At 40.6% G+C, this 18,508-nt stretch overlaps 1 protein-coding gene across 1 annotated transcript; it reads right to left on the bottom strand.

The window, feature by feature from the left end:
* Window positions 1–3,779: 3,779 nt before the first annotated feature.
* Window positions 3,780–18,421, bottom strand: lmbr1l (limb development membrane protein 1-like). The gene is made up of 17 exons (XM_027288800.1): window positions 18,111–18,421; window positions 12,257–12,341; window positions 10,378–10,411; window positions 9,884–10,023; window positions 9,268–9,371; window positions 9,033–9,156; window positions 8,873–8,941; window positions 8,717–8,781; window positions 8,537–8,609; window positions 8,345–8,431; window positions 8,138–8,214; window positions 7,966–8,043; window positions 7,804–7,877; window positions 6,934–7,024; window positions 6,762–6,828; window positions 6,043–6,204; window positions 3,780–5,494 (listed from the first exon to the last, which is right to left on the bottom strand). The coding sequence occupies exons 1-17, from the start codon at window positions 18,171–18,173 to the stop codon at window positions 5,409–5,411; spliced, it is 1,479 nt and encodes a 492-aa protein (XP_027144601.1). The 5' UTR covers window positions 18,174–18,421; the 3' UTR covers window positions 3,780–5,408.
* Between the last annotated feature and the right edge of the window lie 87 nt (window positions 18,422–18,508).

Below are 18,508 nucleotides of genomic sequence, written 5' to 3'. Positions count from 1 at the left end.
CATCAACTTTTATGAATCATACCTAGAGAAGTGAGATTTCCAGAAAAAAACAAACTCAACCCACCCATCCATTTGTACGGGTCAAGTGTGATGCTTATGTTATTAATAGACAGAGTTGAAGGTGAGGGTCTGAAAGGGAACACAAGTGTCCAGCCTTGACACCCCCTCTGACTGTGACATACAGTGCTACCTTCCTGTGTTTGGGGAGCCAGCCTGACCCCCTGAACCAAGTGCACCCAAGACCTCTCCACTGGAAACACCCGCTGGTCACATCATATTATTTTTATCCATCTCCGAACAATAGCTGGGAGAGTCGTAAAATGTGTCAGATAATACCAAAGTGAGAGCAGAAAAGAAAGGAATCATTGTGTCTCAAGGGTTTGATATCTGTAATCACATACGGAAGCTTAAATTAATGGCGGGTTAAAGGTCAAAGTGTGTCACAGTCCTATCTCTAGCTTCCTGGAACACTTGAGGACTCAATGCATCATGGCCAGTGACTTTGTTTCAGAGAATCTTCACTCACAACAGAGCTGTTTGGTATTTTCTGGATGCTTATACACATAGTTTTGTGTCAGTGCATGTCTTAGTAAAATTCTTGAGACCAGATCGTATCTAAAATTAAAAAAAGCACCTGACCTAAGCAGCATTTAAAATTTGTTTTTGATAAAGCATAGGTCACTGAGCTCCACAGTGACCATGGAAAGGCATCTGTGTGTAGGGAAGTTTCCAGAAGATCCCAGGATGTTATAGGGAGGGGTGGCAAGGCGAAGCTACATCTTCCTGTTCTTATGATAAACACTGATGATGGCTCAAGTCTGGCCCAAGGAACACAGATGAGAGATATCAGCCTTCATGACAAGTGCAGGGAACGACTCAATCACAAAAAAAAAAAAGCAGCAAACACTTTCAAATCTACAATTACCCAAACTGATGTTTCTCTTCAAAGCTGCACAATAGAAAAGATTTGTATCTGACATGAAAGGGAAAGGAAGGAAGCAAACATCTGCAAGTTGGAGATGGAAATAGTCATTATTATTAGTTGTTTTTTTTGTTTTTATTTTGGTGCCCCCATCCTCCTGCCTCCCTCTGCCTCCTTCTGGCTTTTAGCATTTAACTCCCCCATTTCAGGATGGGAGTACATGGCTGGGTGAATGGTTGGGTTTCCTGCAAATCTACAGCACAGAAAACGAAAATCCTGCCTGGGTTAGCCTACCCTGCTTTGTTCTTTCCAAATGGACCCCTGTGCCTGCACCTGGGCTGGTGGCTAAATACAAGAGCATACCTGCAGGCCAGGTTTTTATTGTTCTGTGACTTAAATGATCGCTAATGTTGGCAAATTCTGGACATCTACAAATTCAGCCAAGGATGAAATTAGGATCCCAAGCTATTTTTATAAGGAAGCTGTCATTGTAAAACAGAAATTGTTTTTTAAAACAATGCTGGCTTTGACATCTCAAGTGTTTGTCTTGTCTCTTGGAGCTGAATAGACACTCTGCAGGATCCACTTCCTCAGATGGAGGCCGCTAGAAGGGTTGGAGGGGGGAAAGGAAAGTCAAGGAACTGACACCTAACCACCTCCCTCCCCTCTCCCAAACACACACACACACTCTCACGTCCTTTCTCTCTGCCCACCACTGCACCTCCCATTCCACTGTCTCTCACCATGTTATCAGCGCAGGAAGAGGCAGGGTGGTGCATTCTGATGTGGCTTCACACACTGAATGATTCTTGGCTTATGTGACTATAACTTTGTGCTGGCAGTTACTCACCATGCCTCACCTTTAAGAATACACCTATCGCAGCATGCGTCATGTGATGAATACAGGTCTAACACACACAGTGATGAAAAATGTGTGTGAAAAGTGGAGGTTTTAGTTGCTTTACCCAGCCTTGATTTTAAAATAATAGCACCATTGAGCTGTGTTTGAGGCGATGCTGCACTGAAGTGGACAATAGACTGAGAAGGGTGGAACTTCCTGGCACCAGACAAGCAGGTCAAAGGTCAGGTATGATGGTATACCTTGTTTTGTGAGCCTGACCCCAAAAAAGATCATTTACATTGTATAGATTACAAACAGTATGTTTAAAGCATTTAAGCTGTTTTAAGTTGTCATATTACTGGTTCCTCCCTCGTAATCCACATCATGTCATTCACCCAAAGTTATCCAATGAAACAAAGGCCGGCGCCTGTCAACTGTGTGAAGCAAGTGTGCCATGAGTGTGCACGCAGGATGGCGGGTGGCTATGGCAAACGGACAGTGTGACCCATTATCAGTTGATTAGCGAGCAAGTCTCGCCTTTTCCTGTGAGTGGTTCTGTATTTGCAAGAGCATAAAACGAGGGAATAACAGCCCCTAATGCACTTTGGCATCAACTTCAAACGGTCGACTGTCAGGAAAGCTAATCTGTGTCTTTTTTCCCCCCCTTCATTCTTATGTTTTCACAATAAAGATAGCATATCTCATCCCATTACAAGCTGCCCGTCTCCCGCCATGTCCCCGATATGCCCGACAACCAGTCCAATCGAGTGTGTTACCCAATGGGACTGCTGGGACACTTTGATTGCACGGCTATCAACCTTAATATTTTGCTGCTACTGTAGTGTTTCTCCAACTAAACTGATAAAGTGATATATAGGGGTGTTGCACTCTGCGTATGTGTATGTGTGTTTACATTGTATAGTACAAAAATCATGAAATCTAGGTTCTCTAATAAGACAAAACACAGGAGAGCAAAGTGTGGTGTCCAGACAGACTTTCAGTAGCAGTTTTGGCACAGTTTATCAGAATTTAGGGGAAATTTCAGTGCAGGGAGTTAGAGATAGGACTCATAACTCGCACTGTCATAGATGAAACCCTCTATTTTTATTGTTTATATTTACTTTGCATTGTTCAGCAATGACTAGGTATTTTTCAAAATGTGTTTCACAAGAGATGTCCCAAAGTTTATAGTGAATCATGTAAATTACATTTCTGGTAATTAATTTTGGTCATCTTAATCACAGCAGCATCAGCCTTTGCTTTGTTCAATCATTAATCACATTGAACAAACTCTTCTTTCTTTAGAGATATTTGAGAAAAATGTGCTAAGCTCTCTCTCACAAACCTTATGTCTGCCTCATGTGTCACTTCCTCAGAGGTTAACCAGTCTCCAGATGTGCAAGTAATGTTACGGCGACATTTGAGTTCATTTCCTTTTTAGCAAAGGAAACGCAGTGCAAAACAAAACCTAAACCAAATAAGCTTAATTAAAACATCCAACAAAACAAAACAAGAAATGCAAACAAAAATCAAGAGGGAGAAATTAATCAGAGCCAGGGTTTTCTTGAACTGACTTCAGAAGCAAAAAAAAAAAAAATGAGGTGAGGAAATGAACAATAGGCAAGGAAAAGGGATGGAAGAAAAGAGGTGAGTGGGTGGCGGAGACATGAAGGAGTGAATGTGAACGAACGTCGCTTCTCCTCTTGATTTTTATCTGGCAGTTGCATCGGAGTGGGGAAAGCGTGGGCTACGGCTGTAGTGGCGTCGTGGCTGGCTACTGCTGACAGACAAGCCAAAATATGGCTTTCTTCTCCTGCTGATTAAAGAAGTGCAACAAAAGGGTGGAGGGACGTAGAGGACAGATACCCTCACCAGTCACACACACACACACACACACACACACACACAAGTCACAATGTAGTTACATTTCATGAAATTTAACAAGCATGTTAACAGCATCAAAGAAACCGTTTACAGTCAGTCACCTTGTTGTGTATCAAAAAAAGGACAAAGAAGTTAAAAACAGGACAATTTTTATTGCTTTCTTCTCATAAAACAATGATGGTTAAAAATTCAGAAAACCTGAAACATCAGAGCATTTCAAAGGTAAACAATAAACACCATTTTTTATCTTTGAGAACAACTCTAAAGATTTTTTTTGTCTCAGCGGCATCACATTCAACATTTTTAACAAATGTTAACTCGACTTGTGAAGTATAGATCCCAAAATGCCCATAAATAAAGATAAAAACAGTACATTATAAAAATGCGTGTTCCCAGAAACCAAAAGAAAAAAAATCCCAGATAAAGTGAAATGAGTAAACCTCAGAGTGCTCCGTATATAATACATATAAACTAACCAGAGAGAGAGTCTCACGCAACACAGAGGCTGGTGTTGGGTTTGAGAAACACTGTCCCCTGCTGGTCAAACCAACAGCTAAATAACCTGCTGATACAGCAGCAAAGGCAAACGGTGACACAGGCTCACCAACACATTGAGTATGATGAGATACAGCTGATGAACATAACGGAATAATCGGTTCGGTCATCAAAATATAGAAACAACTGACACCAGATTACATGGATCGATAGTCATATTTGCCTACTGAAAAACATTCTAACTATACTAAGTATTCACCCGATATCCAACAAAGAGGAATGAGATGAAAAAGAAAGCATACAAGTTACTTTTGGTAAAGTTAAAAAGTGTGCTTTTGCTTATAAAATATTGCACTTCCCCCACACAAATTCTTAAATGATTCACAGTTTGATTGGTCAAAAGGCAGAAGTTCCTCCCAAGTGAGAGACACATGGCATTAAAAAAACAATATTGCATAAGACAAAGTGTAAAGCTTTCTTTTTAGTGTATTGTTCTGAAAATCAGAGTAATCCTCACACTCGGTGAGCTTACTGTCATCTACAAAGTAAAAACCCTGCTCAATGATATCACCATAGAAAATGCTCTTAATCCTACAAGTAAACAGAGTTTGTAAGAGAGCTCTAAGACTATTAACACACTCTCATATTCCCTGTTTAACCTGCAAATACATTCCAATACCAACTTCCTCTCATTAATCAACATAACACTGCAGACTGGACCACCAAACACATGGAAGCAAGATTTCCAATCTTAAAATAGTGATACAACCCAAGAGAGGAAAGTGTGGGGAAGCCACGGAGAAAGAGAGAGCACTCAATCGACCTGGAGCAGGAAGAGGAAATTATGTCACAGTTACAATGTGATATTTCAAAATAACTTTGCTGACTTTTACATGTGTCAACAGAGCAACGGCTATCCACTGGATCCTCTTTTCACTAGGCGTTAGGTTTTGTGGGGGCATTGCTCTGTTACTGTCCACTATGGCATGACTGCCAATATTTCTTAAATCCCTTTTCCCCATGTTCCATTTGTAAGCATGACTCAGCTAATTGCTTATACCAGTATTTGTCCTAGCAGTCAAATAACTGACCCTGATATATTGATCACAGCTTCAAGCAGAGCTCCCACTGAAGACAATGAAGGCAGACTCGTCACTTTCTCACAGTCAAAGAGACTGAATCGGGAATGTTTTGAATCCAACAGGTGCACATTTCAAGTGGCTGGGTTTATAAAAGGTTAGGAAGGGCAGTGCTGAGGGGGGAAAGTCACTGGATTTTAGACAGTCCACTGGCCAGGAGGAGTCTGAAGGGGACGGTGGAGCGTGACACAGTTAAAGGCAGTCTGTGGAGGCCTACGGAAAAAAGAAAAAAGCACCATAACATCACACACAATCATTAAGGTGGAGCACTGAACTTGCAACGCTAAGAAAAATAGTGATTTGGGTGAAATGAAAGTCGATTAATCACAGAACAAAAGTGAGTTGGGAGGCAATGGGAAAGTGTAGGAGAGCTGCCACAGTGCAGAGATGCTATCTGTACTGTGAGGAAGGGGATTGCGTGTATGTGTGTGTTTGGCGTGTCTATGCTCTGAGCGCTTGTTTGTGTTGGGTGGAGGGGTAGAGGGCGTGTGTGCTGCGAGGGGTCTAGGGCGGTGTGCCTCGAGGTCCCCAAGGGGACCTGACTCTCCTCTTGTCCCTTTACACTTTCCTGAAAGAATTGTATTCTTTCTATCTGAGGAAGAGAGACCAGCCCACAGGGAAATGGGGCCAAAGGTGGGAAAACTTATGACACAGCTACCCAAACTGTAATGAATTTCAGCGCTATCCCACAGACACAAAAATATGTGCATGTTAAAGTTAACTTTGCTTCATATTCAAATTAAAAATAAAAGTAGACTGACCAAAGGCACGGATGAGCTCTCTCTGTACTGCCCAGGTGACTGTCTTAATAAGGGAGGCAGAGGTGAGGCCAGCAAACAGCATGTTGTACAGGAAGACGATGTAAAAGTTCCCAAGCCAGTTGTACCGACCATAATCTCCCAGTAGATCAAAGCGGGTGATGCCTAATGTGATAGAAGAGAAGTAAAAGAACATGTTTTACTTGAGTGGATGAACCGCCCAAGTCAGGCCTCATCTGCAGGTACATTATTCATGGAATACGACCGCCCTCTTGTGGGCACCACTAAAACTACAAGTAAAATGTTGATAGAGCAACTCAACTCCAACTGTACACATTACGGGTTTTATACCAAGTTATCAAAGTATTCTCTTTTTGCAGTTACTATACAAGAAATCAGTAAGAGCAGAGAGTTTTTCCACAGGTTGAAATACTCATGATCATCTCTGAACTGTCACACCACCATCCACAATTTTGCTATAATGTTTAACAGCTGTAAGTGGCATACTACTTTCATTTGTGCACTGCATTGTGGGACAACAGTGTTAATCAACAGCAGACAAGAATTTCCCAGTATGCATCCTGTTTTGTTTTGTTTTTTACACATAACTTGATGTTGTAAAGTGAGTTTCTACTGAGAACATACAACATTAAAAATAAAACCTGTGAATTAGTGTGTAGTGTGAATTTGGACACAGACTGCCATTTATGTTAAGTCCTTACCAAGTGTACGTGAAAACACTGGCAGTGCAGAGCTCAGGATGAGCAGTGACACGCAGTTTGCGATGATCTGAAATGAACAGAAATGTAGAGGTTACTGAAGGCAGTGAACACAGAACGTCACTAGCTTCTGGTTTGTGAGATAAGACACATGTAGAGGTTAGCTGTCCGATACCTGTGTGAGGTTGGTGTCCTGTGCACGAGGCAGGAGGCCAGTGAAGAGAGGAGAACTATAAAAGCCCACCACCGATGACACCATCAGATAGCTGAAATTACATTTTAAGGACAACACTGGAAGAGATAATAAACATACAGAAAGTAAATTACTGAGGAGTAACTGCATCCTGAAATTCTGCTTGCTTCCCTGCTTTCAGCAAATTTAAAAAACACAGCAGTGATCTGCGCAGGACAAGCATTGTTGGGGACGAGACCTCGAGTGATTGACCATTGCTTATTGTAGCAGGAACAGCGAGCAGATAGTCAGAGCCATTTGAGCTAACCATGAAGTCACTAGATGCACATTCACAAGTGCTAGTAACCATTTCTATATATTAGTTATAGCTAAACTAATGGCTCAGAGAGAGCAACTAAAAAAAAATTGTGTAAAATAAATGATGTGTCTCGATCAGCAAACATTTGAAAGCGTGTGCGGTTTTACATTTACTCTAAGGTGAGGACACCCAAGTCTGATTAGAGAGCGTTAACAGTATTTTATATTTAAATATAATTGTCAAAGATGTAAATTAGTCCTAAACAGTTGACTCTGTCAACATTAGACTTAAAATTAAAAATGTTTTAAAGTTAATACCAGCATTGATGCGTTTCATCACAAAACAGTTATATCATTTCTTTCACAGCTCAGAAAATGTGCTTAAGCATGCAGCAGCACTTAAACAAATGTTTAATGTATGAATATAACAGCATGAATCAACATCACACCCTGGTCAAATATCAGGAGTGTGTAAGTGGCTCAGTCACAGCCAGATTGATACGACTAGTTAACCCTGTGCACACACACTCATGGGTGAATGGGATAAAAGGATACAGGATGAGGACTACTTGAACTGCAGCACCCAGTGAGCCGAACATGGAGAAGGAGGCCATCCCCAGGTGAGGGTCCTAAAACGCACAAAAATAACAATCATCAGTGAACACAGATGACTGGCTGTGGCACGCCAAGCATGAAATGCTCTGACTGAATCCTCACCTCCATTCCTCTCGGCATAGCCGTCTCATCCAGGAGTAATTCCAATACATTGAAACAGACCATCAGTACACACATCACCTGAAGACATACACAGTAATTAAAACAACAATTAACAACCATCTGTGTTTATAAATGAGTTTTAAACAGCCTGTGAGAATAAGACAGAAAGTACCGTCAGTGCAAGGAGCACAAGCATGGCCAGTGGGTAGCCCAAGTTTCGCTGCCATGGGGATGCTTTCCTACGCATTTCTGTGAGGAAAGCAGGAAGAAGAAAAGAGAAAAGCGACAACAATAAACGAGTGTGCAGCAACAAATGACTATACAATGTAATCACTGTGAGAGGAGCTCAGCAGGGAACAGCCTGTTCAGTCAATCTTACCCAGGGCGATGCGCTGGCTCCGAACTGTTTGGTAGTCTTTTTTCATTGCCTCCATGTTTAGCTGGACCCAACACGACGTACTGCCGCCTTCAAACAGACAATAACACAGGATAGAGACAAAAAGTCATTAGTCAGTTTTAAACTGAATCATCAAAAAATGGCAAAGGAGTGTGTTTATTGTTACACACTCACAGTTCAGTTTCCTGGAGAGTGAGTTTTCCTCAAAAGTGGTGCAGCTCAAAGTATCTTCTACATCTTCCAGCAGCTGAGGATGACAAAAAGCATTAAAACTACAGGCCTGAGCCACAACGCAGAGGCTACTCTATGTGCAGTGGACACTGTTTTATTGTAGTCACTGGGTCTGTTACTCACCCGTGGTTTGACCAGTAGGCTACCGGTGACACTGAACATTCGGGACAACCCAAAAGGAGTGCACACTAAGGAGAGAACACAGACAGGTGGTGATAAGGAAGTGTCTTACATTTCACTTTCTATCTGCTCAAGTCATTGTAATTGAGATATACTTACACAAAAGCAGCAACACCCCAAACAGAGAGATGCCTGAGTACAGGTAGGGAAGGTAATACTCCCACAGGTCTGAAATTCAGAGAATGAAAGAGTATAAGCAACAATATTAAAAACTGTAAAACCAGTTGTCACCAAGGGACCTATGACGCATGTGAATCACCGTAGAGGCTTTTCCTGGCAATGTTGTCGTGGAGGAAGGCTGAGGCCACCCACACAATGCCCAGCACAAGCAGAGCCAGCAGCAACAGCAGCACCACGGCTTCGTACACTCGTGCCATGACTCCCTACACAAAAGAAAACAGATAGTGTGATCAACGGGTTCACACACAGATGCTGTCAGTTCACAGTTAAGTCTTAATTGCAACGTCTTTGTGAGATAATGCTTAAACTGGTACCTTTTTGGACCCTGCAAATCCTTCGGACTCCGTGAAGAAGTAGGCAAAGGGCATGAGGAAGACCAGGGATAAATTGGAGAAAAGGAAAACTAGGTTCCACAAACCTGACAAGAGAGGAGGAGATGTTAGTTTTCATTGCAAACATATTAGGGTTAAAACTGCAGCACTTTGGCAGTACCACTGTCAACCACTGTGAGGTATAATCCTGCCAAACAATGTACTGTGGAATGACAATACTGTCTACTAAGTCACGTGTATGAATAAACGTGTGAATGTGCAACAACTAGAAGGAATTCAAAAATGTGAAAAGACGAGGCTATATGAGACTATACTACTACTACTACTACTACTAAGTCTAGATTACTTTTGAGCTCCATAATTATTATTTTACATCTTAGTTTGTCATGTTTTCAATTAGAGTTTTAAAAAACCTAAATAAAACCAAAGCAAAGCACGCAGCCAGTCTATCCATAATAATGATCTGTTTGCACACATGCCAGGCCTGCAGCGTATTGATTTTTTGAGGTCATTGCCAGTGATCCTCATTAAATCGGATCCAGTTTCAGACAGCCTCAATTGTTTGGTGTTGTCAACTAACAAAAACAATAAAGTGTACCGTGTATAAGAGATCCATTGAGCCACTGCATGTAGTAGCTATGTGGGAAGGTGAGCAGCACCTCATTGGACAGAATGGAGATGGGGAGAAGGAGCACAGCGCACACTGCGACAGACAGAGTGAAGGTGCACAACCACAGCCTGGGAGAAGGTGAAAGAGCAGCCATTAGTGAGGTAACACATGTGCTTGTGTTTAACTAAAGAGCACATCCTAGGTGAAAGGCTATGGTGGCCAGGGATAAGGTAATACAGTGCCAGCGTGTAGGGACAAAGGGCAGAGTGACACTGACAATCCCCATCCCAGCCAACAACTGCATAACTACACAGGCACACATAAGACAGGGCAATAAATCTACATCCAGCTGGCCTTAGGCGTAGACACATGTCACGTTGACTAAAGGTATCTGCTCAACCATTCACACTGACACTAATCAAAGGCAGAGGAGTGAGAACAGATTGCTCTGGGTCAGTTAATCATTAGAGGATTTCACTTACGCAATTTTGTTGACTGTGGCATCTTCAATATCATCTGAAACAGAGGAGAGAAACAAGTACGTTTTACAAAAGTAATTCAAACTTCTATGTGGTTTTATATCTATGTTGAGGGTATATTAATGTGTATCAATAAGGGTAAGTTGCCATTTACATAGCTAATTCATTTTCTACTACTTCACTTTAACGGGTTATTCTAAAGGTCAGTCAGATAGTCTTGAGCAAGTCTGTGTTGTCAAGAAAGGTGCAATCTGTCTGGTACAGTGTGTGTACATACATGTATACAGATATAGGGAAAAGCAGTAATAGAAGCAGTCCATATGACGATGAAAAAAAAAAGTCTCGTTGACCTCAGAGTGGGGAGTAGGTTGGGGACGGCATGTTAGGAACATTCTGTTCAAGTGAGACCATGACTCTAGTAGTGTCTAGTAGTGTGGAGAGAGCATATGAGGAAGGGGACTTTTCTCTAAATGTGTGTTACTGCATGCCTAAAATACTTACTAGTATCATGCAGCATGCTGTAGATCAACAGAATTATACTGTATGAATTGCTGTTATTTGATACCAAGTTATGCACACCTCAGTACATGATACTATAACTTTTTAAAGTTCAAATGCTGGCATAGCTGATTAATAATAAAATAAAGCCTGAGGAGCAAAAACCAGTTCCTGGCTCCTCAATGACAAAAACAACCCTGTTGAGTGGTATTGCACAATCGTCATTTAGCTACAGGGCACAACAGTTCTGCAGTTGTTGCTATACAACATTTACAACAGTGCACTAATGCATAGCAGGTTCCCCCTCCAATCAAAAATAATGGGGAAAAAAAGCGAGCTGGCCATGTCCCAGGTTTCAACCCAGCCCAGCCCAAGCAGAACAGAGAGCGCGGGCCAGTTGGACATCCTACATCTGCTTCCAATAGTGGCCAGTTATTGGATTTATTATGTAACCGTGAGTCGAGTCGCTCTGCAGAACTTTAAACACATTTTTCGTTTTAATAATACAGAACACATTGTCCAACCACACGAGGTAGGTTGTACTCAGCTGTATTCACCACAACAAATACTTTGTCAAAAGAACCAGTAATAACAAATAAAGTCAGTTTCATGTTAGTTGCAAGCAAAAAGATCTCCTTTTGAGTTGTTTTCGTCTAAACAGAGGGGGCTTCAGCTACAACTCAAAAATCACCTCCACTATGTTTATCTTGTAGCAACTTCACCGCCCCTCCACCATCCTTATCCACAGGGATACTCCCTGGAGCTGGTTACATGTTACATAACATGCTGTCTGCACCTCTGGAATGCTCCAAACCAAGGTCCAGAGCCTTGCATCGAAATTTACAATCCTCGCAGTGTGTAAACTATATTTATATGTAAGCAAACAGACCCAGTACATGGCTATTATTAAAATCTAAACATATCTACAGATTAATGTGCAGACACATGCAACTCAGAATTTGCATGCAAAACAAAATATATTTGTAAGTAAGAACATTGTTTAAAAATGAGTACAGTTTGTGAAATAGGCATTTTCATTTTATTTATCTGAAACTCATCCAGCTTTCTGATATATCTTCAAGAGAGGCTAAAATGAGACCCCGTCCTGCACCCATCAACCCCTCACCTACCAAAGCAAGAGGCTATTTACTCAAAATAAACTGGATAGTAACTAAACAACACCTGTGCTTCCTTTAAAAGTGTCACCTACATACTCTGTGGAAAACAAATTCCAAAACACAGATGTAACCAGTATGCTTGTCAACACCATCAGTTCCCCTCCTGGCAATTCTCCATGCGCCTTTGATGGAAATCTTTCTCACAGGGAGAGTCTTTATGTGGTGCACCTATTAATATCTAACAAGAGAGTGATTTTAAAACTCACCTGTGACAAACTCAGCAGTCTTCTTGAAGTGAGTAAGTATGAGGTAGGCCACCATGTAAAGGCATGTAAACAGGAGTACACAGATCTGCAGGAGAGACAGAAAAGAAAAAAAAAGAAAACATAGGTGTGTCATTTTTGTTTTGCACACTTCAAGAACATGGACAAATGAGAAAATGTCATTTATTTTACTTGTTTAAACAGCCAATTGCATTAAGAAAGTACAACGCTGCAAACAAACTGTCTGGTACTAGTGATGAGCAACACAGTGTTCCTCATAGAATATTGTTTTTAGTTTCGTGCAGATAAACAGCAAGAAATAAAAACAAGCTACAAAAAACTGATGACTATTTTTCCACAGTCAAGAGAAGAGACAGATGGAGTCTGAAGATTACCACTTTATTCCAACAAAGACTGCAATGGGTGACAGTATACAGAGAGTAGGAAGGATTAAGGGGAGTAAAAAGAAAGAAGGGTTAATACCAGTGACAGATAGCCCCCATACTGCCTCTGAAGATCATTGTCTGACATGACACTAAATCTACTGACAAATTTAGGCTAAGCCTATATTCACTCAGCAATTTGTTGTCTGGCAAAGCTCATAACGCTTCACCCCAAAGACCAAAGTAAAATGCTTGCATGACCTCTATACAAACATGAGGAGACAATGAAAGTTAAACAAAAAGAGCCGCATCTCAGTGAAGATGTGCAACCTCCACTCTGGTCCACAATGGACAGTCTGTAAACACCCTGTCATTTCTCAGACACACACTGAAATGAATACTCAAATATGTGGGGAAGTGACGTCAGATCAAATAATTGGACAGACATATCATTGTACAATGCTAGACTTATGTTTCAAGAATAAGAAAACAATGAAAACTTGTGAGAGATAAAAGATACATGCATTCCTATTGCTGCCTTCCTAGATATAATAGAAAGCTTGCTGTTGAATTTCCAATCTGCGTAAACAGACAACAATGCCTCCAGCCTCCACATGGGTAAATACATTCTCTTTGGCTAATTCTGAGCGTATAAATATTTGTGGTGTTATGTGAAGGGTTTAAAGTTGATCCACCAGCATGAGTTCGGCAGAATGTGAGACCGAATCAGGCACTTCTGATGCACTTTGAGAGTGTCTCTATTTCTCCTTGGCCAAGTGTCAATAAATATTATAAGACATCAGATGCTCCTGAACACTTTCTACCCTTCTGACCTCACCACTGACCACAGCAACGGGGAATTCATTTGTTTTTAACCCTGATATGAAACCTAATGTCAGTCATTAAAAAAAAATAATTCTGCATAGCAGAGGGAACCCAGTAAGTAAATAGATGTACAGCATGTAGAAGCTTGTCTATGAGGTAGTAGCAGTGACAAACAAGGAGAGCGAGGCTCTCTCAAGGCTGACAGAAATGTGACAAAATACTTACAGGTTCAAAACCAGTTTCTTAAAAACCAGTTTCTTAAAAGGACACAAACATGAGCAGGTCCTTGCAAGAAAAAACAGCCTAGAAATAAACTCTTAACTACCATGGGTACCATGAAAGTTGTGTTACATTAAAGCTGTTCATGGTGTGACAGCATGCATCTACATCAATGTTTTTATTATTCTACATCCATAACAAAAGGGGTATTGGATCACTGGGACATATGGTACATTAACAAATGGGGTTGTGGTGGGGCATATACCCCTCCCCCTGTATGGTTCCAGGAGGTGCAAGATGTTGACCCATTTTACAGTGAAAATGTAGCCAGGAAAAATCAAAAACATCACACATGAATCTGTGCAGATCAGCGTAAACAAGTACCAAAAGAAAAGTTAACCTACCAAAATAAGAAACCTGGTGTTTCTACTTTATGAGCAATTACAACTTTTTTTTCTGTATTTCTGTATATCAAATTAGTGCTGTGGGTACAGTTCTGATCATAGACTCTGGAGGACTACAGCCAACTCAATAAAATCATTTTTAAAATCAACAAAATTATTTTTTAATTAATTATTTGACACAAAATGATTTCTCTAACAAGTAGCTGTGTAATCAATGGGGCAATTAGCAGCAAGTGAGTCACTGTCACTGTGCGAAAACGAAATTCTTATCTGTCATTCATTAACTGTCACAATAATAATGGCTTGCTGTACATTCTTCAAGACTCCCTGGCTGAGCCCCAAACTTTTTACAGTGACTTCCACATTAGGCCAACATATTTTTTAGTCACGCATAGACCTACTAAACAGGAATGCATAACGCCTTACCTTGATGGATATCTCTCAAAAACTTTCCAGCAACAATAACTCATGAGCCGATTGATCAGCAAAATTGTTCAATGACATCTAATTTGGTGAGGACCTTTCTATGGTTAATCTGACAAAATGAAAATCAAGGAACAAAGGATGAGTACTGGGTGAGACATGGGTGGAGAAGCAGAGCAACAACCTTTTAGTCCATATACTCGATGTGGGGAAACTCGATGCTGATTGGCAATGTTGAGAACTGGCAGCACTTAACAGACTACTAAAGGATGATCACAAGGTCCCAGAATTCACAGTTCACGCACAGCATTTTAAAATACAGAAAAAACTTAAACATCTTTGTGCTGATTCAAGTAAAACACAATGAAGCGCAAAGGTTTTCACATATTGTCTAACCTTGTGGTTCCTGTAATATTTCACAGGAGCCGGAGGTTGGCAGTGACACAACAAATCCTTGCAAAATGTCAAGTGGACTCCCTCGAGGGTGTTATTTCAGGGGCCCCCTAACCTCTTGTCCAGCTAAACACGTTCAGGCGAAGCATGCCAACCTTTGTTTTCTCTAAGTAAGAGGATAGATTAGGCAAGAACTATGAATTCAACAGCCAGAAATAACGTAAAATGCTAATCCAAAACAAAGTGGGCAGTACAGTATGTTGTGTCAGGAGTTTTGATCAATTTACTGGAACATGTCATCCAATATTTGACAGATTAGTGAAAAAACTATAAATCCAGTTAGGCAAGTGTGACCTGTAATGCCAGAAAATGAAAAAGCAGCAACAATGTGCTCTTGTTTTTCCCCTCCAACAAAGCCATTTTACATCATCTCCTTAGAAACTAAAACAAAATCAGAAGCAGATTTTATTCAAGCAGAATTAAGATTATTAATGTGTCTCTCAAAACTCCTCCAGAAAGTGATTCCCATAGAAACACTTTATTTTCTAATCAACCTTATCTTCTAGAGATAACATGGTACTCAAACAACTTTTCTCAGAGTGACATGATATCTTAGTGCGTACTGATGCCGGGTGTTCCATTTCTCTGTTCATCGTGTTCCTTTTATTCTACTGATCACTGATCTGTCTTGATCCCTCTGGGCTCAAGGTGCATGTTATGGGTGTGTGTTCCTGGCACAGCAACGTTTACACCATCTCACGCAGATAACTTCTTTAATACACCCTTGTTACACTTGCCAGATGCTCTTTATCTGATATTATTTACAGTGTTGCATCAAGACAAGCGACGACAGATATCTGGCTACAACCGAGTGTTCCCAGTTATTAGCTGCTCGTTTTGGTTAGCCGTGCATTTTAAGGACACTCTGTGAGCAACATTTGGCCAAAAGAATTACCATTGACTTGTGGGACTTTGGCACCAATCTTGAGCTTTCTGTTTAAAAGCTGTCTAAAATCAATACTTCACATAAATATTGGCCAAGTTTTACAATTTTTCTGTAACAATTTGTCAGACAATATATTACACGGAGTACTCCTAATTTGACCCTTCCTATCTTAGATTACTGCAGGCACTCCTCAAGCCACAGGCCCTGACCTTTGCAATGTTTGTATATGTTCTGTATGTAACTCTGGAGAAGGATCTCCCTAACTGTATGTATGTATGTATGTATGTATGTATGTATGTATGTATGTATACACACTATATTAACATCTGAATGGTTTTCAGTTTCTGGATGCTCAGGCATAACAAGTCTCACCTATGTTAAAAATATAGGTTAGGTTATAGGTAAGATAATCATCTTCTTTCATAAGATGCTTGATTAAATGATACTCTATTTATTCTACAAATGGAGCAGTGATGTTTTAAACACCTGATTTGCGCATGTTTTTTAGAGACCTCAACTTGACTGAATAAGATGCTTAACTTTAGCCTCTTATATACAGTATTTGTGCATAATGGTACGCTCACACATGCATGAATTTGCATCTTTTCTTCACGTGGAGTCCAAATTTGCTGAACTTTGACCAGCAAAGCCACAGCATCACCCAGTATTAAAGAAGTGTCGAGTGTATTGAGGCAAAGTATATATACCCTTAAGAATGTTCGCATTCTTGTCATATACTAAACAAATTAGTTTACTTTCAAATAAGACACCCCGCCAACTCCTGTCTCTGTCATTTTATGTTCTGTTTCGAAAAAAATATCTACAACATCTTTTTATCTGGTCCTTTCATATGTGTATGTGACACTATCAGTGCCTTTCTTTGTGAGATACCATAAGTGTTTACACTCCTGCCACATACTCTTCTCTTCAAGAAAGAGCTGATCAATGATAAGCTTGGACAAAAGCCATAAATAACCAGAGATGCAAGGGCTGCTGACTGGGAGAGATGGTAAGCTGGAGACTTGAGGCCAGTTGGTGGCTTAGGAAAGGGGGTGTCAACTAATAGCATTAGGTCTTTATGTGAAAGGGACAATGACAGAACAAGGGCATCAGAATAAATATTAGCACTTCATTTGTTGATTGTGTAAAGCTGATTTTATGAGTAACTACACAGTTAAAGATATATGTCTGCTACTAAACGCTCAAATCAACAAAGTAGCTGCGAGTTGAAGGTTGATCTCTCAGGAAAAAGGAGCATTGTACAGGTTAGAAAAACAGCATGTAACTCTTGGAGGGTATAACACCTACATTTTAACTAAAACTGCGAAACAACCAATCAAAAAAATGTTTGTGTGATTTTAGACATCCATAAATGAGAAATAAATAAATGCTTTATCATTGTGAAAATGTGATTTTTCTGCAGAAGTTAATCCAAAATCCATAATCGTTGCATCCCTATACCTGATGTAGGAGGACAGATCTAGTCACAGTGTGGAAACGTCTTTGTGTACTTGAAAACTGAAATGGAGAAAAACATTTTGGTGCTGTGTTGTAACCTCATGCTCTTGTACAGTACCAGAGTTATCGATGTACAGTAGAGCCAATTGATAAGTCAACCACTAACTCTAAATATAAAACAAAAAAAAAGTTATGTTGTACACCATATCAGCAATATCTTCAATTTCAGGAAGCTGACTGCAAATGAGGGCTGATTGCACTTTTTAGGGTTAAAGGTCGGTACCAAAGTGCTGTGCTGTAACTGGACTGAAATGGAAAGTCTGAAGTTCAACATGCTGGTAGTGTTACACAAAGCAGAGTCACTGGTACAAGTTAAATGCATCTTTAAGCAGCACAGGAACACCGAAAATGTGCAGAAGGGCATCAAACTATGGCAAAAAAGGAAGTCCTTTGAGAAGGAGGCCCAGGTCGTTACAAACTCAGACACAGATGCAGTGTAAGCTCCTTTATCTTGCAGCAGCGAGTTAAGTTAATGGCCAGCTGCATCCTGTAATAATTAACATGTGTGCAAAACTGTCAAAAGAAAGTGTGTAACCTAAAACTTATTGATACAGATACAGCTGTTCAATGCTGGGGGAAAAAATGACACAATGGCAACTTAAAAATTCACGGTTGAACAATCGATAAGTGACGTGAAACAAACAGCTAAACGACGTGTCTTTCTTGTGCTGACACAGTAAGTGTTTGTATTGTTAGTCGACCCTCATTTTGCATATTAACAGTTGAGTTAGCCCAGCGTTACTTACTATCGTCTCCCGGACACGGTTGTGGAAAAGTTGCTCTCTAACCGACACGTCGTCCGTTTCCATTCTCCGGAATCATGCCAGTATGCTCGGGCTTTTTTAAAAAAAGCCCTGGAGGAGAAATAAATGTTTTGTTTTGTTTTTTTAAGTTAAAACATCTTCTTGTGTGAATGCCGTGTGATGTGTGGCAGCTTAGCCCCGGCTGCATTTAAACGGCTGAGCTAGCTGCCTGCTAGTGCTGCCGTCCGCTCCTCTGATAAAACACAAACAAGGAGGGGGCGTCGGGGGCGGGGCTACCCGCAGGGCAACACGCCCGCAGCGCTACAGGTAGCTGTCAATCATCAGTAATGTTTAAACGTCATCATCATCATGCTTTTCATATCTACATACTAAACAACCTG

This window comes from Larimichthys crocea, chromosome XV, assembly GCF_000972845.2.
Source record: "Larimichthys crocea isolate SSNF chromosome XV, L_crocea_2.0, whole genome shotgun sequence".
Taxonomy (NCBI): Eukaryota; Metazoa; Chordata; class Actinopteri; family Sciaenidae; genus Larimichthys; species Larimichthys crocea.
Note: the sequence above shows the minus strand (reverse complement) of the source record. Positions and strands in the feature narration are given on the sequence as shown.

Coding starts and splice junctions, on each gene's coding strand:
- lmbr1l (XM_027288800.1), bottom strand. CDS start 18,173: ATGGAAACGGACGACGTGTCGGTTAGAGAGCAACTTTTCCACAACCGT. Junction 9,157..9,267: donor GATTTGCAGGGTCCAAAAAG/GTACCAGTTTAA, acceptor TCTTTTGTGTAG/GGAGTCATGGCACGAGTGTA. Junction 7,878..7,965: donor CTATGCCGAGAGGAATGGAG/GTGAGGATTCAG, acceptor TGTGCGTTTTAG/GACCCTCACCTGGGGATGGC.